The sequence below is a fragment of the Melanotaenia boesemani genome, chromosome 18 (assembly GCF_017639745.1).
Source record: "Melanotaenia boesemani isolate fMelBoe1 chromosome 18, fMelBoe1.pri, whole genome shotgun sequence".
NCBI lineage: Eukaryota > Metazoa > Chordata > Actinopteri > Atheriniformes > Melanotaeniidae > Melanotaenia > Melanotaenia boesemani.
In genome coordinates this window covers 16,112,412-16,129,260 of record NC_055699.1, presented here as the reverse complement: position 1 = coordinate 16,129,260, position 16,849 = coordinate 16,112,412, and the positions used below count along the sequence as shown (strand labels likewise).

Sequence of the window (16,849 nt, the reverse complement as noted above, 5' to 3'; positions counted from 1 at the left end):
CAGTTTATGCTTTAGGGGACCTGCTTTTGTCCTCAGCCTATTAATTTTCTGCTTGTACACACTTGTTGCCTTAGACCAGGGATGTCCAATTCCAGTTATCGAGGGGCACCGTCCTGCAGGTATTAGATGTTTCCCTGCTCCAACACTCATTTGGTCTCATTCTACTATTCTGAAGAAACAAATTCCCCCTTCTTACGTTTTAGAAAGATGGACACCAAGATCTACATTATCCACAAAGGAATAAAACGTTGGAAAACTCTCTAATATTATAACCATCTGCTCCATGAACAGGACAAAGAAGTCAAATGAAGTGATGAAAAGAAGAACGGAAACTAAACTGGAACAAAAACAAATGGCAAAGAGATAAAAGGAGCAGGGAGAACGTAAGAGGGAAGAAACAATTTGGACATGTTCACATTTCCGTTTGGTGTGAGATGTTCATCGTGGCATAGATGCTTGAGATTTTAGCAAGGAAGCATAAAAACACTTAAAATTGAGCACCATCATGACTGTGTATGAGTGTTTCTGTCTGTATGTGATGATCTGATCTTTTCCAAGCTGTGTTATCCTACCACATCCAGAACTCTACCTTCTCCAACCCATCACATTACACTGAGATGCAAATGTCTTCTCTACCAACCAGGTGAACTGTATGAGTGATGACAGGAAACCTGAAGAAGTACATCTATGTTTTACACTTTATTTCTCTTCTGATGAGCTAAACTTCTCCTTCTCTCTCTTAATTGTGTCCTTTTTAATTCAGCCACTTGTAGATCACTAATATTTAAAGTCTTTAGTAAATTCATAATCACATAGACTTCTTGTACTTTTGAAACATCCAGGTGGTTATTGAAATGTAAGTAAAGAGAAAGTAAGAAAACATATAAAAAAGATGCATCTTAATTTAATGTAATCTGTAATAATTCGATTATTTATGGATATGCTGTTAATACTCCAGCATTTCAGAGATCTTTTGTAAAAAGGCATATGTGGTGGGTCAGTTTCCATCCCCTTCACCATTTTGCAATGCATTGTTTTTTCTGTGGTCTTTTTTTTGTTCTTGGAAGTCAGTTTTTCTGACACACTTGAAAAGGGGGGATGAAATGGAGAGACATTCAGTTGGTTGTTTTCTCCAATTTATTCTGCTAGATATGACTGCATCCTCCACACTGGATCTTTAAAGCGGGTAATTAGCAAGAAGATTACATTTCAACAGGCTCTTTACATGTTCATGTATTAAGCTTTCAGCATTACTCTGTGGGTGTGCATGAATTTTCTGTTATTAAGATCTGCAGTCTCTTTTCATTTTATTTACACTAATCATGTCTGCTGCTGGTCTCTTGTAGGGGCGGATGTTATCAACTTTGATGGACAGGGTGTTATTTCATATCGTTTTAAGGTATCAGAGTTTTATCATATTTTAATTTGATCTAATTTTATTTTATTTTGTATTAGTTTATCTTATTTTATCTTTTTTGTTTTATTTTATCACAATATTCTAGCACATGCAGATAAGGTGCTAAAAATCTGTACATTTCAGTGAAATTTAATTTGATTTCAATCAAATCAAGATGTAGATTTTAAGTAGTAAACTATAATTTTTTTATGTAGTCTTTTTTTCATACTGTTCTGCTTAATTTTTTCTGTCTAAAAGAGTTACCTGTGGTCGTAATAACTTTGTCGGATTGTTGGTGCTTGTTAACTTTTGCACAGGTGAAGAAGATGAAGATCATTAAAGATGTGATCGCATTGAGGTTTAAGACATCAGAAAGCGAGGGTGTGATTCTACATGGGGAGGGCCAGCAGGGAGACTACATCACCTTGGAGCTTCGTAAAGCCAAGCTTCTGCTGCAGATAAACCTGGGTGAGTTCTCAATGCATGTCATTTATTTACACAAAGTTTTTTTAATCTCCCATTAGTTGCACATTGATTGGCTTTGCATCATCTTGATATGTGAGAAGCATTTGACTGTTAGTACAGGCACAAACACTAACACAAACTCAAGGACTGCCAGGGTGATACCCCCCTGTGTAGAAACAGAGACAGTATCTTATACATTAATGTGATAATTAGTCTGTTTTTACTCTTCAGTGTTAGTTTCATACATGTAACTTTCATGTAGGCTGCATATTCAAATGCATACAGTGTCCAGTGGCTGTATTTGGTAACATATTTTCACATGTGTATTACAGGGAGTAACCAGTATGGCTCCATCTTGGGCCACACTTCTGTGACCACTGGCAGCCTTTTGGACGACAACCACTGGCACTCGGTGGTGATTGAGCGATATCGCCGCAATGTCAACTTCACATTAGACAGACACACTCAGCACTTCAGGACCAACGGAGAGTTTGACCATCTTGATTTAGACTATGAGGTGAGGAAAAAACTACGTATACTGAGCAATGCAGGACAAAGACAAAGGATCATAGTCTCAAGAAATGAGAGTCAAGTCCATGTACCTATAACATCAATTCCAAAAGAAGTTTAGATGTTAATTAAAAATTAAAATAAAAAACATATTTTTTGCTTTCATATTTTTAATATGAATATTTTATTCATATTAGAGCACAGAAAATGTCAAATGTTTAAGATAAGACATTTTACTATTACATAAAAAAGTAAGCTCATCTTGGATTTGATGTTTAACAATGTCTGCAAACATCTGGGAACTGAAGAGACCAGTTGTTGGCCCGTTTGTGAGAGGAATGCTGAATCAATAACAATTAGCCATCCAGTGCACCATTCGTTATGTGTACTGCTTATGTAGCAAATTGTAAAAAAAAAAAAAAAAAAGGGTGCTGGAAGAAACTTATTGCAAAATAAATATCCATGGCATTTCACTGTGCATGTAGATCAAAATGTTAACATCACTGTGACTTATTAGTGGGTGGTTAAGTAGTTTTAAAAATGCCCATTTTCCTTTTGTATTACGGTTGCAAAGACCAGCTGGCTTTGCTTCCTGATATTTGCAGCATTTTGTGTGTTTTGAAACTCAATAATGGAGTTGAATTCCATTATTGAGTGACTGAGTCTATCTTTGTGTTGCCTTTCTTATTCTGTATTCCTGTTCAAACTTTTTTGCTTGGGCTCCTGCACTTAAGATATTTGCAACTGCATTTAAACTTCTCATTATTGGTGGTCAGTACAGTACACTGATACCTCACAGGAAATTAAATATTGGTTTCTTACTGTACCGTGGTGCAAATCTATAAAACTCACATAATTAACATCAGTTGGTAATGGAATGCAAGGAATACAACTAATAATACTGAAAACTGGAAATTGATCATGGACTGTATTTGGACATGGGAGTGTATGAGGCAAAATGCGTGTGTGCGTGTTTATTGATATGTTCGTGTTTAACTCTGTGCCCTTTACTGAGTATTGCTGATATGGCTGATCCACTGCTGTGTTAAGCAGGATGCTGAGAAATGGGGCAGGACAAAGCACAGTCCAATTAAAACTGAAGCTGTTGAATTAAGGGATCTTGTGGGAAATCTATACAACCTGGTGTACTGTTCCTGGAGATTTTTTTGTGTGTATTGGTGTGTGTGTGTGTGTGTGTGTGATGTGTATGTTGTGTATCCTGAATGCATCCTGGCAGTGGTATTACCATATTAAGTTTCTTTAAAGATTGCAAAATTCTGACCAGCTTTTAGTCAAAGTTATCACTTTGCACCTTTTAGTGTACAGACTTCATCGTGTGTGTGTCTTTCTGTCTCCATTCACATGTATGTGTGTCTTCAGCTTCTATTTAAGCCTGTGGACTAAATATCAGGGTGCATCTGAGTCTACCCTTGGCAGTAATTACCAAGACTACTGTAGCGTCACCAAACACATACACAACACAAACATGCACACACAGACAAGCACACTGACTGGCATTTGCACGCCACCTTCCATCAGTTTTGCTTCCTTCAGGGCACAGAGCTGTGTCTGAGGGGGAAAAAAACCTAAACACATGTACAACTGTAGAAATTTATTAAACACATTTTCCATTTTCATCTGTCCACTGTCCTTGGGTACTGCCCTCAGATGCCTGGTTATTATCCCCATGCCCTCCCCCTCTGCTCATCATTTCTGTTTAAACAAGGCATTGTCTTCCTCTCTTTGATGCTTTCCTTCACTGCTGTTGTTGCCACATTATTCTGCAATGTATTTGTACTGTATATAAATATCTCATTTAAAATATGTGCTTTCAGATTCCTCATTGCTGTTGTTCATATCAAACGCTGTCAGTTTTATTTCAGGCATTTAAAGGTCAGATGTAGATCATCACCAGTGCATTTAGATGTTCAGTATTCGGTGTATGATAATTGTCATAAGCAAACCATGAAACCCAGAAAACAGGATATTTTACATACCTGTCATATGTAATTTGGAAATGTAGTGAAATTGTACTTTTCTTGTCAGTTTTTTTTTTTTTTTTTCTGTACAACAAAGTGTTGTCTATGCATGCCACACCACAGTTATTCTGCTGCTACACATGCTGTGCTGTATTAAGATATTGTAATTGTTTTGGAAAATTCTGGCCGTTCCTATTTTTATCTATTTATCTATATCCTTTATCTCTACCTGCATTTTCTATATTTTTTATTCACTTATTCTTCTGATCTCTTACCCAGACTTTTGAGATTCAGGTTTTGAAGTCTTGATCCCAGAAATAGTCAAATAGTTTCGTCTGTTCATTTGGTCAACCAGGCTAATTACAAGGTATTTTCCTCCAGCTGATTAAGAGAAACTCTTGAATTAGGAAAACCAGCTGTCTTTGTTGTCCTTCAGAATCTTGCATGCCCACTTTTACTTGACCTTAATCTGAGAATCAACTTGAACTTTTAGTTAAACCTGAGTGCTGTTAACTGACTGTATAAAATCCAAATCAAATGGCATAGAAATAAACTATTAGCTGCCAAGTGTTGAGCCAATTACTTTTGAACCCTTTTATAATTTGTGTACTATGTGGTAAGAGGAACTTTTCTTTTAGAAGCAGTTATTTTAGTGTTGAAGTAAACCTTTTTAAAATTAAAGCTTAAACATGGCACTTTATTGTTGGATCCATTAAGACCATTTACTAGACAAATTACTGTATTAGCATAATCAATTGAAGTAGCCAAAATGTCAAACTGATTGTAAAATAATTCTTAATGTGTTTTTATTTCTCCACTCACATTTTCTTTTTACCTTTTTGTCTCTATTTAGTTGAGTTTTGGGGGGATGCCATACAGTGGGAAGCCAGTGGGAGGCGGGAGGAAAAACTTCAAAGGCTGCATGGAGAGCATCAACTACAATGGAGACAACATTACAGATCTGGCCCGCCGAAAGAAGCTTGACACCTCCAGCTTTGTAAGAGAAAAGTGCATTCACACCCATGTGCACACATTAAATTAAACACAGCTCAGGGACAAAACATGCTGTAAACCCTGTCAGTTTAAAAAAACACTTATAACGGCAGCTGACTGCATAACATGCCCTTTGTCACATTTGCTTGACCCAAATGTGGAAAGGAGTGTATTATTCATGGAACTGCAATGATTTAACAGATTCATAATTAAGTGGCACACCTGACCTGCCAGTGACCCCCTCCATGTGTTTACTTTGTGTATTTGTGTTTCCTGTTGTTATCATAACTCCCATTACTCTCTAACTTACCAAGACACAACTTCACTGCAGTGACTGTGGAACAGTTTGTATTCATTGTTTCTCAACAGTATAAGAAGCGTATTAAATGCCTTCTTCTGCTTTTTTGTGTGTGTGTGTGTGTATTTTAACCACATGCGCCACACTCTGGATGACAGAAGGATAAAATTTCGGCACATTAAGTTTTTGTTATCCTTTAAACTCTAATACTACAGTTATATGCAAAGGGAATGGCACATCTAATAGAAATCAATAAATAAATCCCCATTACTAAGAATGTGTGTGTGTGGGGGGGGGGACTGGACTATGTTAGAAATTACATATTTATTCAAATTTTCTAACCCTTAAAACCCCACTAGATCATTCCAAACTTTTATTATTTTAGTAATATTTGAGACAGAATCAATCCTTTTTGATTTTCAGTGAAAGACGATGCAACAATAACTGCTTTGTAAATCCCCTGCTTTTCAGTGAAATGCATTCTTCTGCCTGCTATTAAAATTTTGCCTGAGCTGTTTGCTTCAATAGTGATCAAATAAAGGCTTTACTGCAACCATTCCTGGAAGCTTAGTTTTCACTTCTCGATGAATATGCTCAAGACCAGTGTAGTTTCAAAATGCTTGCATGATACTAATTTTCCTTTTCTATTTCTTTCCTTTTTAATAAATCTAAAAGTCATTCACAGTCTTGTTTAAAGTGGAAAAACAATGTTCCAGTGTTAAGTTCTATGGTCGCCTCATCTTAAATCTGCCACTCTGGATCTTTCACCACATCGTCCACCACATTCATCCTTCTGAACTTCTTTAATGAGCTGATTAAAAAAAAAATGGGATTACTTATCAAGTTCATTAAAGCCACACCGTGTATTCCCTTTTGCTCAGCCATTCATTTCTAATCAAAACCAATTCAATCACAGATTTTAGAAAGTCAAACCCACAAACACAATCGGGAGTCATTTATAGTCAGCTTAATACTGTGTGTTTGCAAATGATTTAATTAAGCGTGCAAGGTTGGATAAACTCAGGGTAATGTGTGCCTAATCTCCACAACAGTATTTCTTTTTCTCCAGTACACAAAACTCACTCAACCTAGTTCAACACTGATGTATTTTGTTTATGTGAAGCAGCATGATCAGTGTTTGAATCTAAGAAATTTTAGAAAACTAGGCTTATCTTGCAAAGACTGGAATCAAAGGAACAAAATCCTGTTAAATAAATGTGTCTGGACCTTAAAAGCATAAAAATAATATCAATACAAGCTAACTTTTTTGCTCACTGAAGACTAATTATATTTCTATTGTCTCTCTTTCTCAATCTGTGCCCTTGCAGCGTAACCTCTCATTCTCATGCGTGGAGACCCACACTTTCCCAGTTTTTTTCAATGCCACCAGCTTCCTGCAGCTGCCAGGTCGAGCCAATCATAACATGGTGTCTGTGGGCTTCCAGTTTCGTACATGGAACCCAGATGGCCTTCTGCTCTTCAGTAATCTCAATGATGGCACGCTGGAGATCTCTCTGGAGGAGGGCAAAATTATAGTTCATATCAATGTGACAAAAGCAGCCAGAAACCACCGCGTAGACCTGCCATCAGGTGAGTTTGTCTCCAGATTCATTCACATGAAGACACATCACAAACTTTACTTTCAGATTTTTTTTGTTTAACAATCTTTTCATAAAAAAACAAATATAAATTTTATTTTCCTGTTTTGGTCATTTATTCTCTCATGAATATTATTTTATTTGCACAATATTAATGACTGATTCACAACTGAATAAATAGCCTATTTTTGTAAACTTCCTCAGCATTAAATTGTGTCTGTTTTACTTATAAAGCATGTACCTTTTTCAAAGACAGACATGTATATGGTAGTTTTAGTTTTCTAACTATGAAACTTCTCTCTTTGCTTATAACAGGCACAGAAAAAAATCACATTTGCCACATCATAACAGCTGTTGACAGACTTGGTCCTTTTTGGCCTGGCCCTGTTCTCATTTCTCCACAAACAATGTCTCAACTCACAGTTTTAACAACTCCAGCAACACTGATAAATGATCCAGGGAGAGAGAGTGAGTTCTCGACAATAATACACATAAAGCAGAGTTTTACATTACTGCAATGATTTTTTTAACTTCAATGAAGAAAGCTGATTAAAAACAAAGAGAGAGAAAGAAATCAAGTTACACTGGGTGGACTGTTTTGTTTTTTAGAGCCAAGATTTAAGCTAAACTAACATTGTACTAGAAACAAGCAGAATAAGGTTGAAATACTCCTTTTTATAACAAGGCTGAGTTCAGTCGCTTCTTTAATTTTTTCCCTCCTATCCTTTCACCCCTTTTCCTCTTCCCTTCCTCTTTTTTCTTCCCTCCTGCTCCCTATCTTTTGCTTTCCGCAGACACTCATTTATTCTGTCCACTGCTGCTTTAATAGGCCATTATGCCCAGGGGTAAAGATTATTACAGAGTTACCCTCTAGGCTAATTGTGTCTGAGCCTGCGATTACATCAGTATTAGAATACATGGACACATAAACATTGCACATTCAAACACACACTCCTTCCTTTGATTCTGCTATTAGTATCTCTTAGAAAGAAACCACACCAGCTTCTGGCTTCAGTGGCACAGTGGGAGCTCAGTAGACTTGTAATGAAATGCTTATTCCCTCTTTATGGCAAATATACAAAGGAGAGATGTGTAGATGCACACACTGTGGAGCATTTCAAAAGCGAGAGAAAGCACAGGTCTCTTAAAAAAAAAAAAGCTTTAAAACTGAACATGTCCACAAAAGAAGGAATATAAAAAAAAATTCTTCAACTCTTCTTTTAGGTACTATTTTAATTGATATTTTGGACAGAGTGGCAGAGATATGAAGATATGGAGAGCTTCATTTACATGTTTCTTCCAAGACACAGATACTTGTTTTACGGTCAAATTTAAGACACAAAGGGAAATTAATGTGGAACATTTTGCAGGTAATGAGTAAGAAGACAATTAAAATACACCCATGGCTAATGCTCAGTGTTCATTTCGACTCGTTTTAACACACTAGAATACTGATTTGATTTAAAGGTTTTTCTTTTCATCTGATGTACACGACAAACCCTGCAGGAGCCGCCTTTGAATGTCGACACGAGTGTGTGGACAGTTGAAGAAATGTTTAATTTTATGGTGGGGTTTCACATCCATTAATCAAAAGGGCATTGTAGTTGTGGGTGGAAAAAAATGCTGTTTGGATATAGGGTGATAAATTAATACTTTATTTCATATATGGGAACAGCTGTGGCTTAGTGTGTTGTTCAATACTTGGAATGTCAGTGACTAATCCCCTGCTCTCCCAGCATGTAGAGGTGATTTTGTGCATAATCTTGAACCTCTTTTTGTATGACGTGTGAATAATTGTTAATGTGGCTTACAGTGTTATCTCCTAAGCACTAGACATGATTTCAACATTACTTTCAACCATGAATATCTCCAGCTAAATGTAGACCCCTTTTAGCCCATGCAGTTTAGTCCTTATTTCATTATCTATGTCACCCAAAGAGCTTTAAATATGAAAGATGCACAACTGAAGGTCAACATGCCACTGTTTCTTTTTTATGGTTGGACTAGCATATTAGTCACATAATGAGTTGAAAGACAGATGAAAAAGTTATTAAGTTTATTGTAATGCACATGCACAGAAATCTCAGGTTATGTATAAAGGTCACTATAAAGGTAGACTTTCTTGTGCCATTGAATGAATGGCAAGAAATCATTTGGCAAGGTTTTAATTAGTCGACAGAATTAACCATTAATGTGCATCCTTGATAGTGGATATATTCATAACATGGCTCTGCACCTCAGTAAGCTAAAAGAAATTGCTTGCAATGTAAAAGTCTGAAGTTTGATTCCTCATGAAAACACTTTGCATTTACACTTTATACCTCAAAAAAAGTAAAAAAGTTAAAATATAATCAATTAACCAACATCTTCCAGTAGACTTTTAAAATCCTTCACTTTTGAACTTGAATTAGTCCATTTATAGCCTAGACATATATAATTGTTTTTCTTTTAATGTCTTTCATCTATTTTTTCAACCAATAACTCAATTGGTAAGTGCTATTAGAGTTCATTCAGAAGGCCACACTGGATTTTAGTTCACTAAAACCCCAGAGTTTTTTTTTTTTTTTGTTTGTTTGTTTGTTTGTTTTGTCTTGACTGGGAGCACAGCAACAATTCTTATGTCAGAATCTGCAAACACACTGATTGTATATCCCCCTTGAAATACACATACACTAAAACGCAAGTTTATTAGATAAACGTTAGTGTTACTTGACTGGACTTTACCCTCTTTTGCCTTTAAAAGCTACAGGCATTGGGGCATTTAAACAATGCTCAGTTGATACTAAAAGGCCCAAAGTGTTGCAAGAAAATATGTCTCACACCATTATACCACCATCAGCCTACAGCATTGATTCAAAGCAGGATGGATTCATGCCAAAAGAGCACAGGGGGTCCCCAAGACTTTGAACATTTAGAGCCATTGTGATTAATGTTCACACATCATCCCTATCTTGAGAAAGAAAAGTAAGATTAAATGTTGTTAATTTAACTGGCTTTATTGAAAGACAGGAATCAAGCAGAATACATCATTGATGGTGAGCATCTCAGTTTTGAAAGCATAAAACCAAGCATGGTTTCAGCACAGAGTGTGGCAAGGGGTCCATGGCTTTTTAGTATTTACATGAAGTGGCCCTCAAAATCAAGACTGATCAGAACAGGCAGTGTTTTTCCAACTTTGTCCAATTTTGTTAGACTTGTGCAAATTCTAAACTGTTCTTAGGAGGAGCACCTGGTCAGGCCTTTTGCTGCTCTCGTCCATTTCCTTAAAGGTTCGACATGTGTGATATTTTGCAACCCAGTAGATCAGCAGTTTCTAAAATACTCAGAACAGCCTGTCTCGACTGAATGTTCTCGTTTCCAGCGGAGTGATCTCTTTCATGTCATACTTGACAGCAGCCTGTTGCAGCACGAGACCGTAGTGAAGCACTTAACCTGTGCGAGCTGGTATGCCGCATTTGTTTTACAGGGCTGCCAACTCTCACAAACTGGCCCTGAGACTCGTGCATGTATGCGGCTTCTTACGCTGTTACGCTAAACCTCTGATTTCTCATGCTGAAATACACATCAAGAGCAATGCCGGCAAATCAAGAGGTTTTGGGAGTGGGCCACATTACTTTTGGTACTAACTGGCAGTTTTACCGGTTGTCCCTGTCTGAGCCCCATGTTTAAGATTTTGTTTTTAATATATTTTTTGAAGGGCAGTTTTGTTTACATAACAGAGACTTTATTATCTATCATACTTATTGTTTTTGGTTGTGTTTGCTTGTCGTTCATTGTTAATGAGACTGAGAGTTCATTCTATTTATTGTTTTTATTTTGTTATTTAAAATGTATTCCAGTTCCAGTGTAAAATGTTCTTTAGAAATGTACGTTTATTGATCTTTGAAAGGGTGTAAGTGCATTATTACGGCATTGTCATTATATTAGTTAAAAATCGTCTCAAAATGACATTATCGTTTTGTGCAATGTTATCGCAATAGTTTCTGAGAAAATTAATCGCATAGCAAATTTTGTTATTGTGACAGGCTTACGTATTTCCCACCGATTGCACATTCCCTTTTTAAGCAGTGTTTTGAGTGTAGTCATGATTATGAAGTATAGTTATAGTTGTAGGATAAAAACAGTTGTTTGTCCTTGCTCTAAGTGATCTGTATCATTGTCCTTTTCAAACAGAGAGTGTGCAGGATGTGTACTTGAGGATGTTTTGGTCTTTCTTCATACAGTGGTAACTGTGTAGTTCTTCCAGTGTTGAGAGAGGGCAGCAGATGATCTTCTGGGCTGAGTTAATGACCCTCTGGAGCACTTTTTTTCTGAGCCACTATGCAGCTGTTGAACCATACTCCGATGCAGCAGGTCAGGATACTCTCTATGCAGCACCTTTAGAAGGACAGCAGGAGTCTCTGATGTTATTCTTCCTTAGCATCCTAAGGAAACAGAGTCTCTGCTGAGAACTTTTTCAGCAGTCCAGAGGTGTTCCTGCTCCCTGTCAGGCAGCATATAATGCAGAATTCATACAGCATCATCTTGCCAATTGCTTATGCTGGTGATATTAATCTGCCCAGGCTCTTTACATTTAATTAAAAGTGTGTAAAAATCGTATTATAAAATTTTAAGACTGTGCAAAGGTAGTTGGCCAAAAATGCAGAATAAAAGCTAATAAAACTTCTTGTTTAGCTTTTTTTTTTGTGAGTAGTGCATATTTGCTTATATAAAAACAACAAGTAACAAGATACTCATAGTTGGTGTTGAATATTAAACAGTAGGCATTAAATTTAGCATTTGTTTCAAGAGATTTAAGCTTTTTTTCATTACATTTTACATATGTGGTGCCTTATTTCAGTCTCACGTATGTTAGTTTTATGAAGTAGGCATGTTGATATTGGTTTTCTGCCTTTTTTTTTTTTTTGGCTTTTTTCTTTGATCTTAATGTTGTTTTTTTATTCCTAATTTTATATTTTTATAAAACAGCCCACCGAATACCAACAAGTCAGTGTGTTTTTTTTTTAAACTCTTTCTCTGTCAGAGGTAAGACATATTGCAAAGGATGACTCATGGGAAATGGAAATGGCTTTACTCAGCTTCTAAAACCACAATATGTTTTATGTTAAAACTCTGCATGCATGCTTAGGTTTTGTTATTTGTTTTTGTGTGTTTGTTTTTTCTTGCATTCACATCCATCTATTCAGTTCGATGTAATACAATCAGTTCCTTGGAGATGCCAAATTACTATCAGTCACACATGAGGTTACTTGCACAGTTCAAACAGGAAGCGCATGGCATTAAAATAATGGAAAGGCCTGGGGCACAGATTTGAGGGCGACACATACTACAGCCACCTCCAATTACAATGTTCTACTGTTTCATTCCCCTTGAGTGTCTGTTTGTCTCTTTCCCTGTGTGCACGTGTATTTGTATTAAATCTGTCCATGTATGTGTGTGTGTGTTTTGTGTATGTGTAGGCATGGTTTATTATGACATATTCACAGGCTTTGTGTGGTTGGCATACTGCCCTCTGCAAAGATGTGCTAAGCTCTTCGAATCACCACAGAAGCCCCAATATTTAGGAGAGGAGGAGATGGGGAGAATAAATTCAAGAATGCTAGAGGGTCCCATAAATTTAAAGTGACAAAATTTATTTTTAGTGTATATACAAGATCGATAGGTAATAGAAACAAGGATGGGAAAGGAGTGGAGATGGATTGTAGGGTGAGTAGAAAAGATAAAAGATGAGAAAAGCAGACAGTGGAGCGGAATGAAAATGTTATAGAAACAATATCCACACATTACAGTTTTACAAAGATTTCAACTGCTTGTCTCCAGGTAGACGGAAGAAAGAAAAATAAAGTGGAATGTGTTTCTCTTTAATGCAACATGAAGACATAGAAATTTTACAATATATCTTTTTCTACTATCTGTATAATTAGCACTTTCCTATGAGCTCATTTTCCAGATTTAAGTTATAATCTTTTACAATAAATTCATACATGTCTTACAACGGTAAAAACCTATTTTTGGCAGGAATGCAACTATTTATGTCAAAAACAACCGTGTGTTGAAGATCTGTGAGTATTTCAACCTATAATTTTCCAGCTAGTTGTGTCATTTGCTGCAGCAGCAGCTTTGTGATCAGCACACAAAAAAGAAACTGACTAGTGGATTTTTAATCCTCTGTTTCCTTCTTCATGCATGTTGGATAAACACATCCCAGAGAACAGTAGACTTCTGCACAAACTTTTCCAGGTGATGTGGTTTTGGCTAAACATGATTTGGTTAAAAAGGACAGATTAGCTTTATGTGAGCAGAAGTAAAGATGTCTGCATGAACGGGATGATAAACAAACAGGTCAGGTAGTAGCATCTGATTTTTAAATGCAGTGGTACCGATCTGGATGATGTGCAAATGAGAACATGACTTTCTTCCACAAGATTGTGATCATTTGTTCTCTGATTCTGAGTTCCATAGTTGAGCTTCAGACATCCAGCCACAACATTCACTGTTCACTCATCAGATGATTCGGAGTAGATCTGCCATCAAATGCAATAAAGTTTTTTGTATATTTTATTATTCTTGTAATAAATACATATACTTACTCATATTTTCTGACTTTTTTTATATTTTTACTGCTCCTTTTGCTTAAACAAGATGTTTTAAATTATTAATCCTGTATATGTGCATGTCTTTTCCTTTTATAACGCCCAGAATATATTCATTTATCAGAATTAATCCACACAGATGAAGAGATATATTTGATTTCAGAATCAAAATATCAGAACAATAAATTAACATAGGTATAAATGATCAGTTTGATGGTGCAGTTGCAGCCGACAGTTTGTAGACTCGCAGGTTTTAATCCATCTGTTTGTAAAATGGCTTCATGAACATTTAATGATAAGTAGTTTTTAAATTCACTTGAGCACTGATGTCTGAGACTGAAACAGGTGGCTACGCATTTCAACCTTCATTCATTGTTTAGCAGATTGTAACAATCAACCTTATTAATAATTAGTGATTCTGCATAGTAACAACGCAGTAAGAACGTTTCTTTTCAGCGTGTTTTTGACATGGTTTTCATACAGTTTACTAGTGAGTAGCCAGATGCCCCCCAAAATGACAGAGAGCTGCGGTGACATCAACGAGCGCATTCTCTATAGTTTTATGACTGTTTGCTATTTCAAAATTATGCTAAATTCTTTGGCTGTTTGTGGTATAAATTTACAGCCATACATTTTCCTTTTTTATCAAAGTCTGTGAATCTGAAGAAGTAAACTCCCTTGATATGTGCACTGAAGATGCCTGCAACAGCAGAGAAATGAAAATGTCAGCCCTTTTCATATCTTGAATGATAGGCAATGCTTGTGTGGCCATGCATATAGTACCTGGCTGGGTTGTAGGCCCCACCTATATTTGTGTAGATTTTGTCACAGATACGTGGGGTTTCAGTATTTGAATGACCCAATCTTTGCTGCTAAGCTGGTCAGACCAACAGAGATAGCCAGCTTTGGAGTATCTGTCAGCACAGGTTGGAAACATTTAAATGAAGAAAAACAAGAAATAAGAGAGAGGAGGTTGATGACTTGTTTTTCTTACACAATTGTGATAAAAATGTGTATTTCTTTTTTCCTTTGTAGAAATAAATTCCTTGTTTATCTCTGCATTAATATAAAGGGTTCTTCCTTGCTGTACGTCATCCAAGTGTGTGCAGTTCTTGTCTTTTATCAGAATGCTTACCATTATCCAATGGATAAGATCAGTTGTAGATTTATCCATCACTTCCCCTGCCTCCTCCTTCTACTCCTGTAACACCTCCTCACTGATGGTTACTCTGGAAACCATTGCGGCCATTTCCTCTGTTTGCACTAGAAGTATGAAAGCTTACAATTTCTCTGCTGCTCTTCCAAGATTGTCTAAATTGACCAAGTGTTTGATTTTGTTTTGACTTGCCTGAAATCAGTCTCTTAGTCTCTTGCTGGAGCTGCAGCTCATTTTTGGTTGTCCTCAATTCCACCTTCTGTTCCACCATCATGTCTCTCGGAGCTCATCTCACATATACCAGTCTGTCCAGTTGTCTGTAAACTCTGGTCAGCACCTCCACTCTCCTCTTCAGCAAATGTCCCAGACGAATACAGCAGTAACACCAGCAGCACAATTCACCTCAATATAAAACTTTAGTGTCTAGGAACTTTGCTAAGAAATGGAATAAGGCATTAGTGTGCATCACACACCTTGTAAATATTTACTAGCTGAGCTCAAATGTCAAAGGTCAAAGGTAACTCAGTTCTGTTTTTTTTGTTTTGTTTTTTTGTTGTTGTTGTTGTTGGTATTGGTTTTTGCCCTATGCTAAGCTGAGAAATGACCCTATTCACTTTTTTTTTTTTTTTTTTGGACGCAAGTACCAATTCCCATTTAGAATTTTTCATATATTTAATTGATTTCCATGATTTTTCATCTTATACAGAGCATTTTTGTTTGATTTGCTTGTGTTTTATTACTTTAAAATATATGTTCCCATCATATTGAATGTGAAATATTTATTTTAAGCTTGTATAACCATCCAGGATACATTTTATTGTCCATTATGTCAAATAATCTTCCACTTATGGAATGATATTCTTGATACTGCATTATAATATGAATAAAACAAAAACATAATTCCTTCACAAAAAACTAGTTTTTGACTGAAATTGATGAAAGGATGTGTTTGTCCAGCAGTCAGAAATAACTCTTTGATAGCTTGCAGGTATTTATCTGCTCTATTTCTAAAATAAATTCTTAAAACACACATTTGACGACGTCTCACATAGAAGCTCTGGAGCTTCTACAGGAGAACCTACTCAAGGACAAACAGACACAACAACTCTATTTTGCTCACCCTTTCAGACCTGCTGTGTATGGCTGACTCCTGCTGTTCAGTTGAAAATAATAATCATTTCTTAGAAAATTGTGCTTAGCAGAAATTGTGGTCCACCACAGCCTGTAGGATATTCAGTTGCCTTCCTTCTCTGTGACAGCAGCCTGCACGGTGGTCTTTTGGAGCAGTATGTGGTACCAGTTTACTGCAAGAAAAATGGTATTAATCTTTTCTAATTATTCAATATGAATTGTGACATGAATGGCCCCACAATTTATTTTCATTTTTATTTCACTCATAGTTGAGTGAAGTGACTGGCCAGCCTTGTTATCAGGCGCCTGCATATCAAACAACAAGCTAAGCGGACCATGAGACGGTTTTATCTGGTCAAATCTGCATAATTCTCTCCCTCCTTCTCAGTTGTCCTTCATTACTTTATGTTCTTTTAATCTGTGACAGACAGAATGGTTTGAGACTGTGTGTTAGTGCGTGTGTGTGTGATAAGCTCATCATTCAAAGCTCTTGCAGGTGATGTTAAAGCAGAACAGGAGCTTTAACAGTAGCTGTTTTCCATTACATTCAAAGGACTATAGAGAAGGAAGGGATTACATCAGTCCAATATACAGAAGGAAATGTAATCATCAGTAAAGTAGGTTATAAAAGATGCTTTTGACCAGAGCTTACTTTTTGTTGTTGTTAGTCAAAGCAGAACCATCCCTTTATTTTATGTCTTCACTTTTAGATTCAAATAATTTTAAATAC

The 16,849-nt window shown here is 36.4% G+C and overlaps 1 protein-coding gene across 1 annotated transcript in view; it reads left to right on the top strand.

Moving 5' to 3' along the window:
- The window catches only part of cntnap2a (contactin associated protein 2a), a 383,333-nt gene that overhangs the window by 197,945 nt on the left and 168,539 nt on the right, over positions 1–16,849 (top strand). The window contains exons 5-9 of the mRNA XM_041967941.1: positions 1,347–1,399; positions 1,714–1,864; positions 2,194–2,378; positions 5,204–5,347; positions 6,970–7,231. Coding sequence (XP_041823875.1) covers positions 1,347–1,399; positions 1,714–1,864; positions 2,194–2,378; positions 5,204–5,347; positions 6,970–7,231 — 795 coding nt within the window. The remainder of the gene's footprint in view (positions 1–1,346; positions 1,400–1,713; positions 1,865–2,193; positions 2,379–5,203; positions 5,348–6,969; positions 7,232–16,849) is intronic.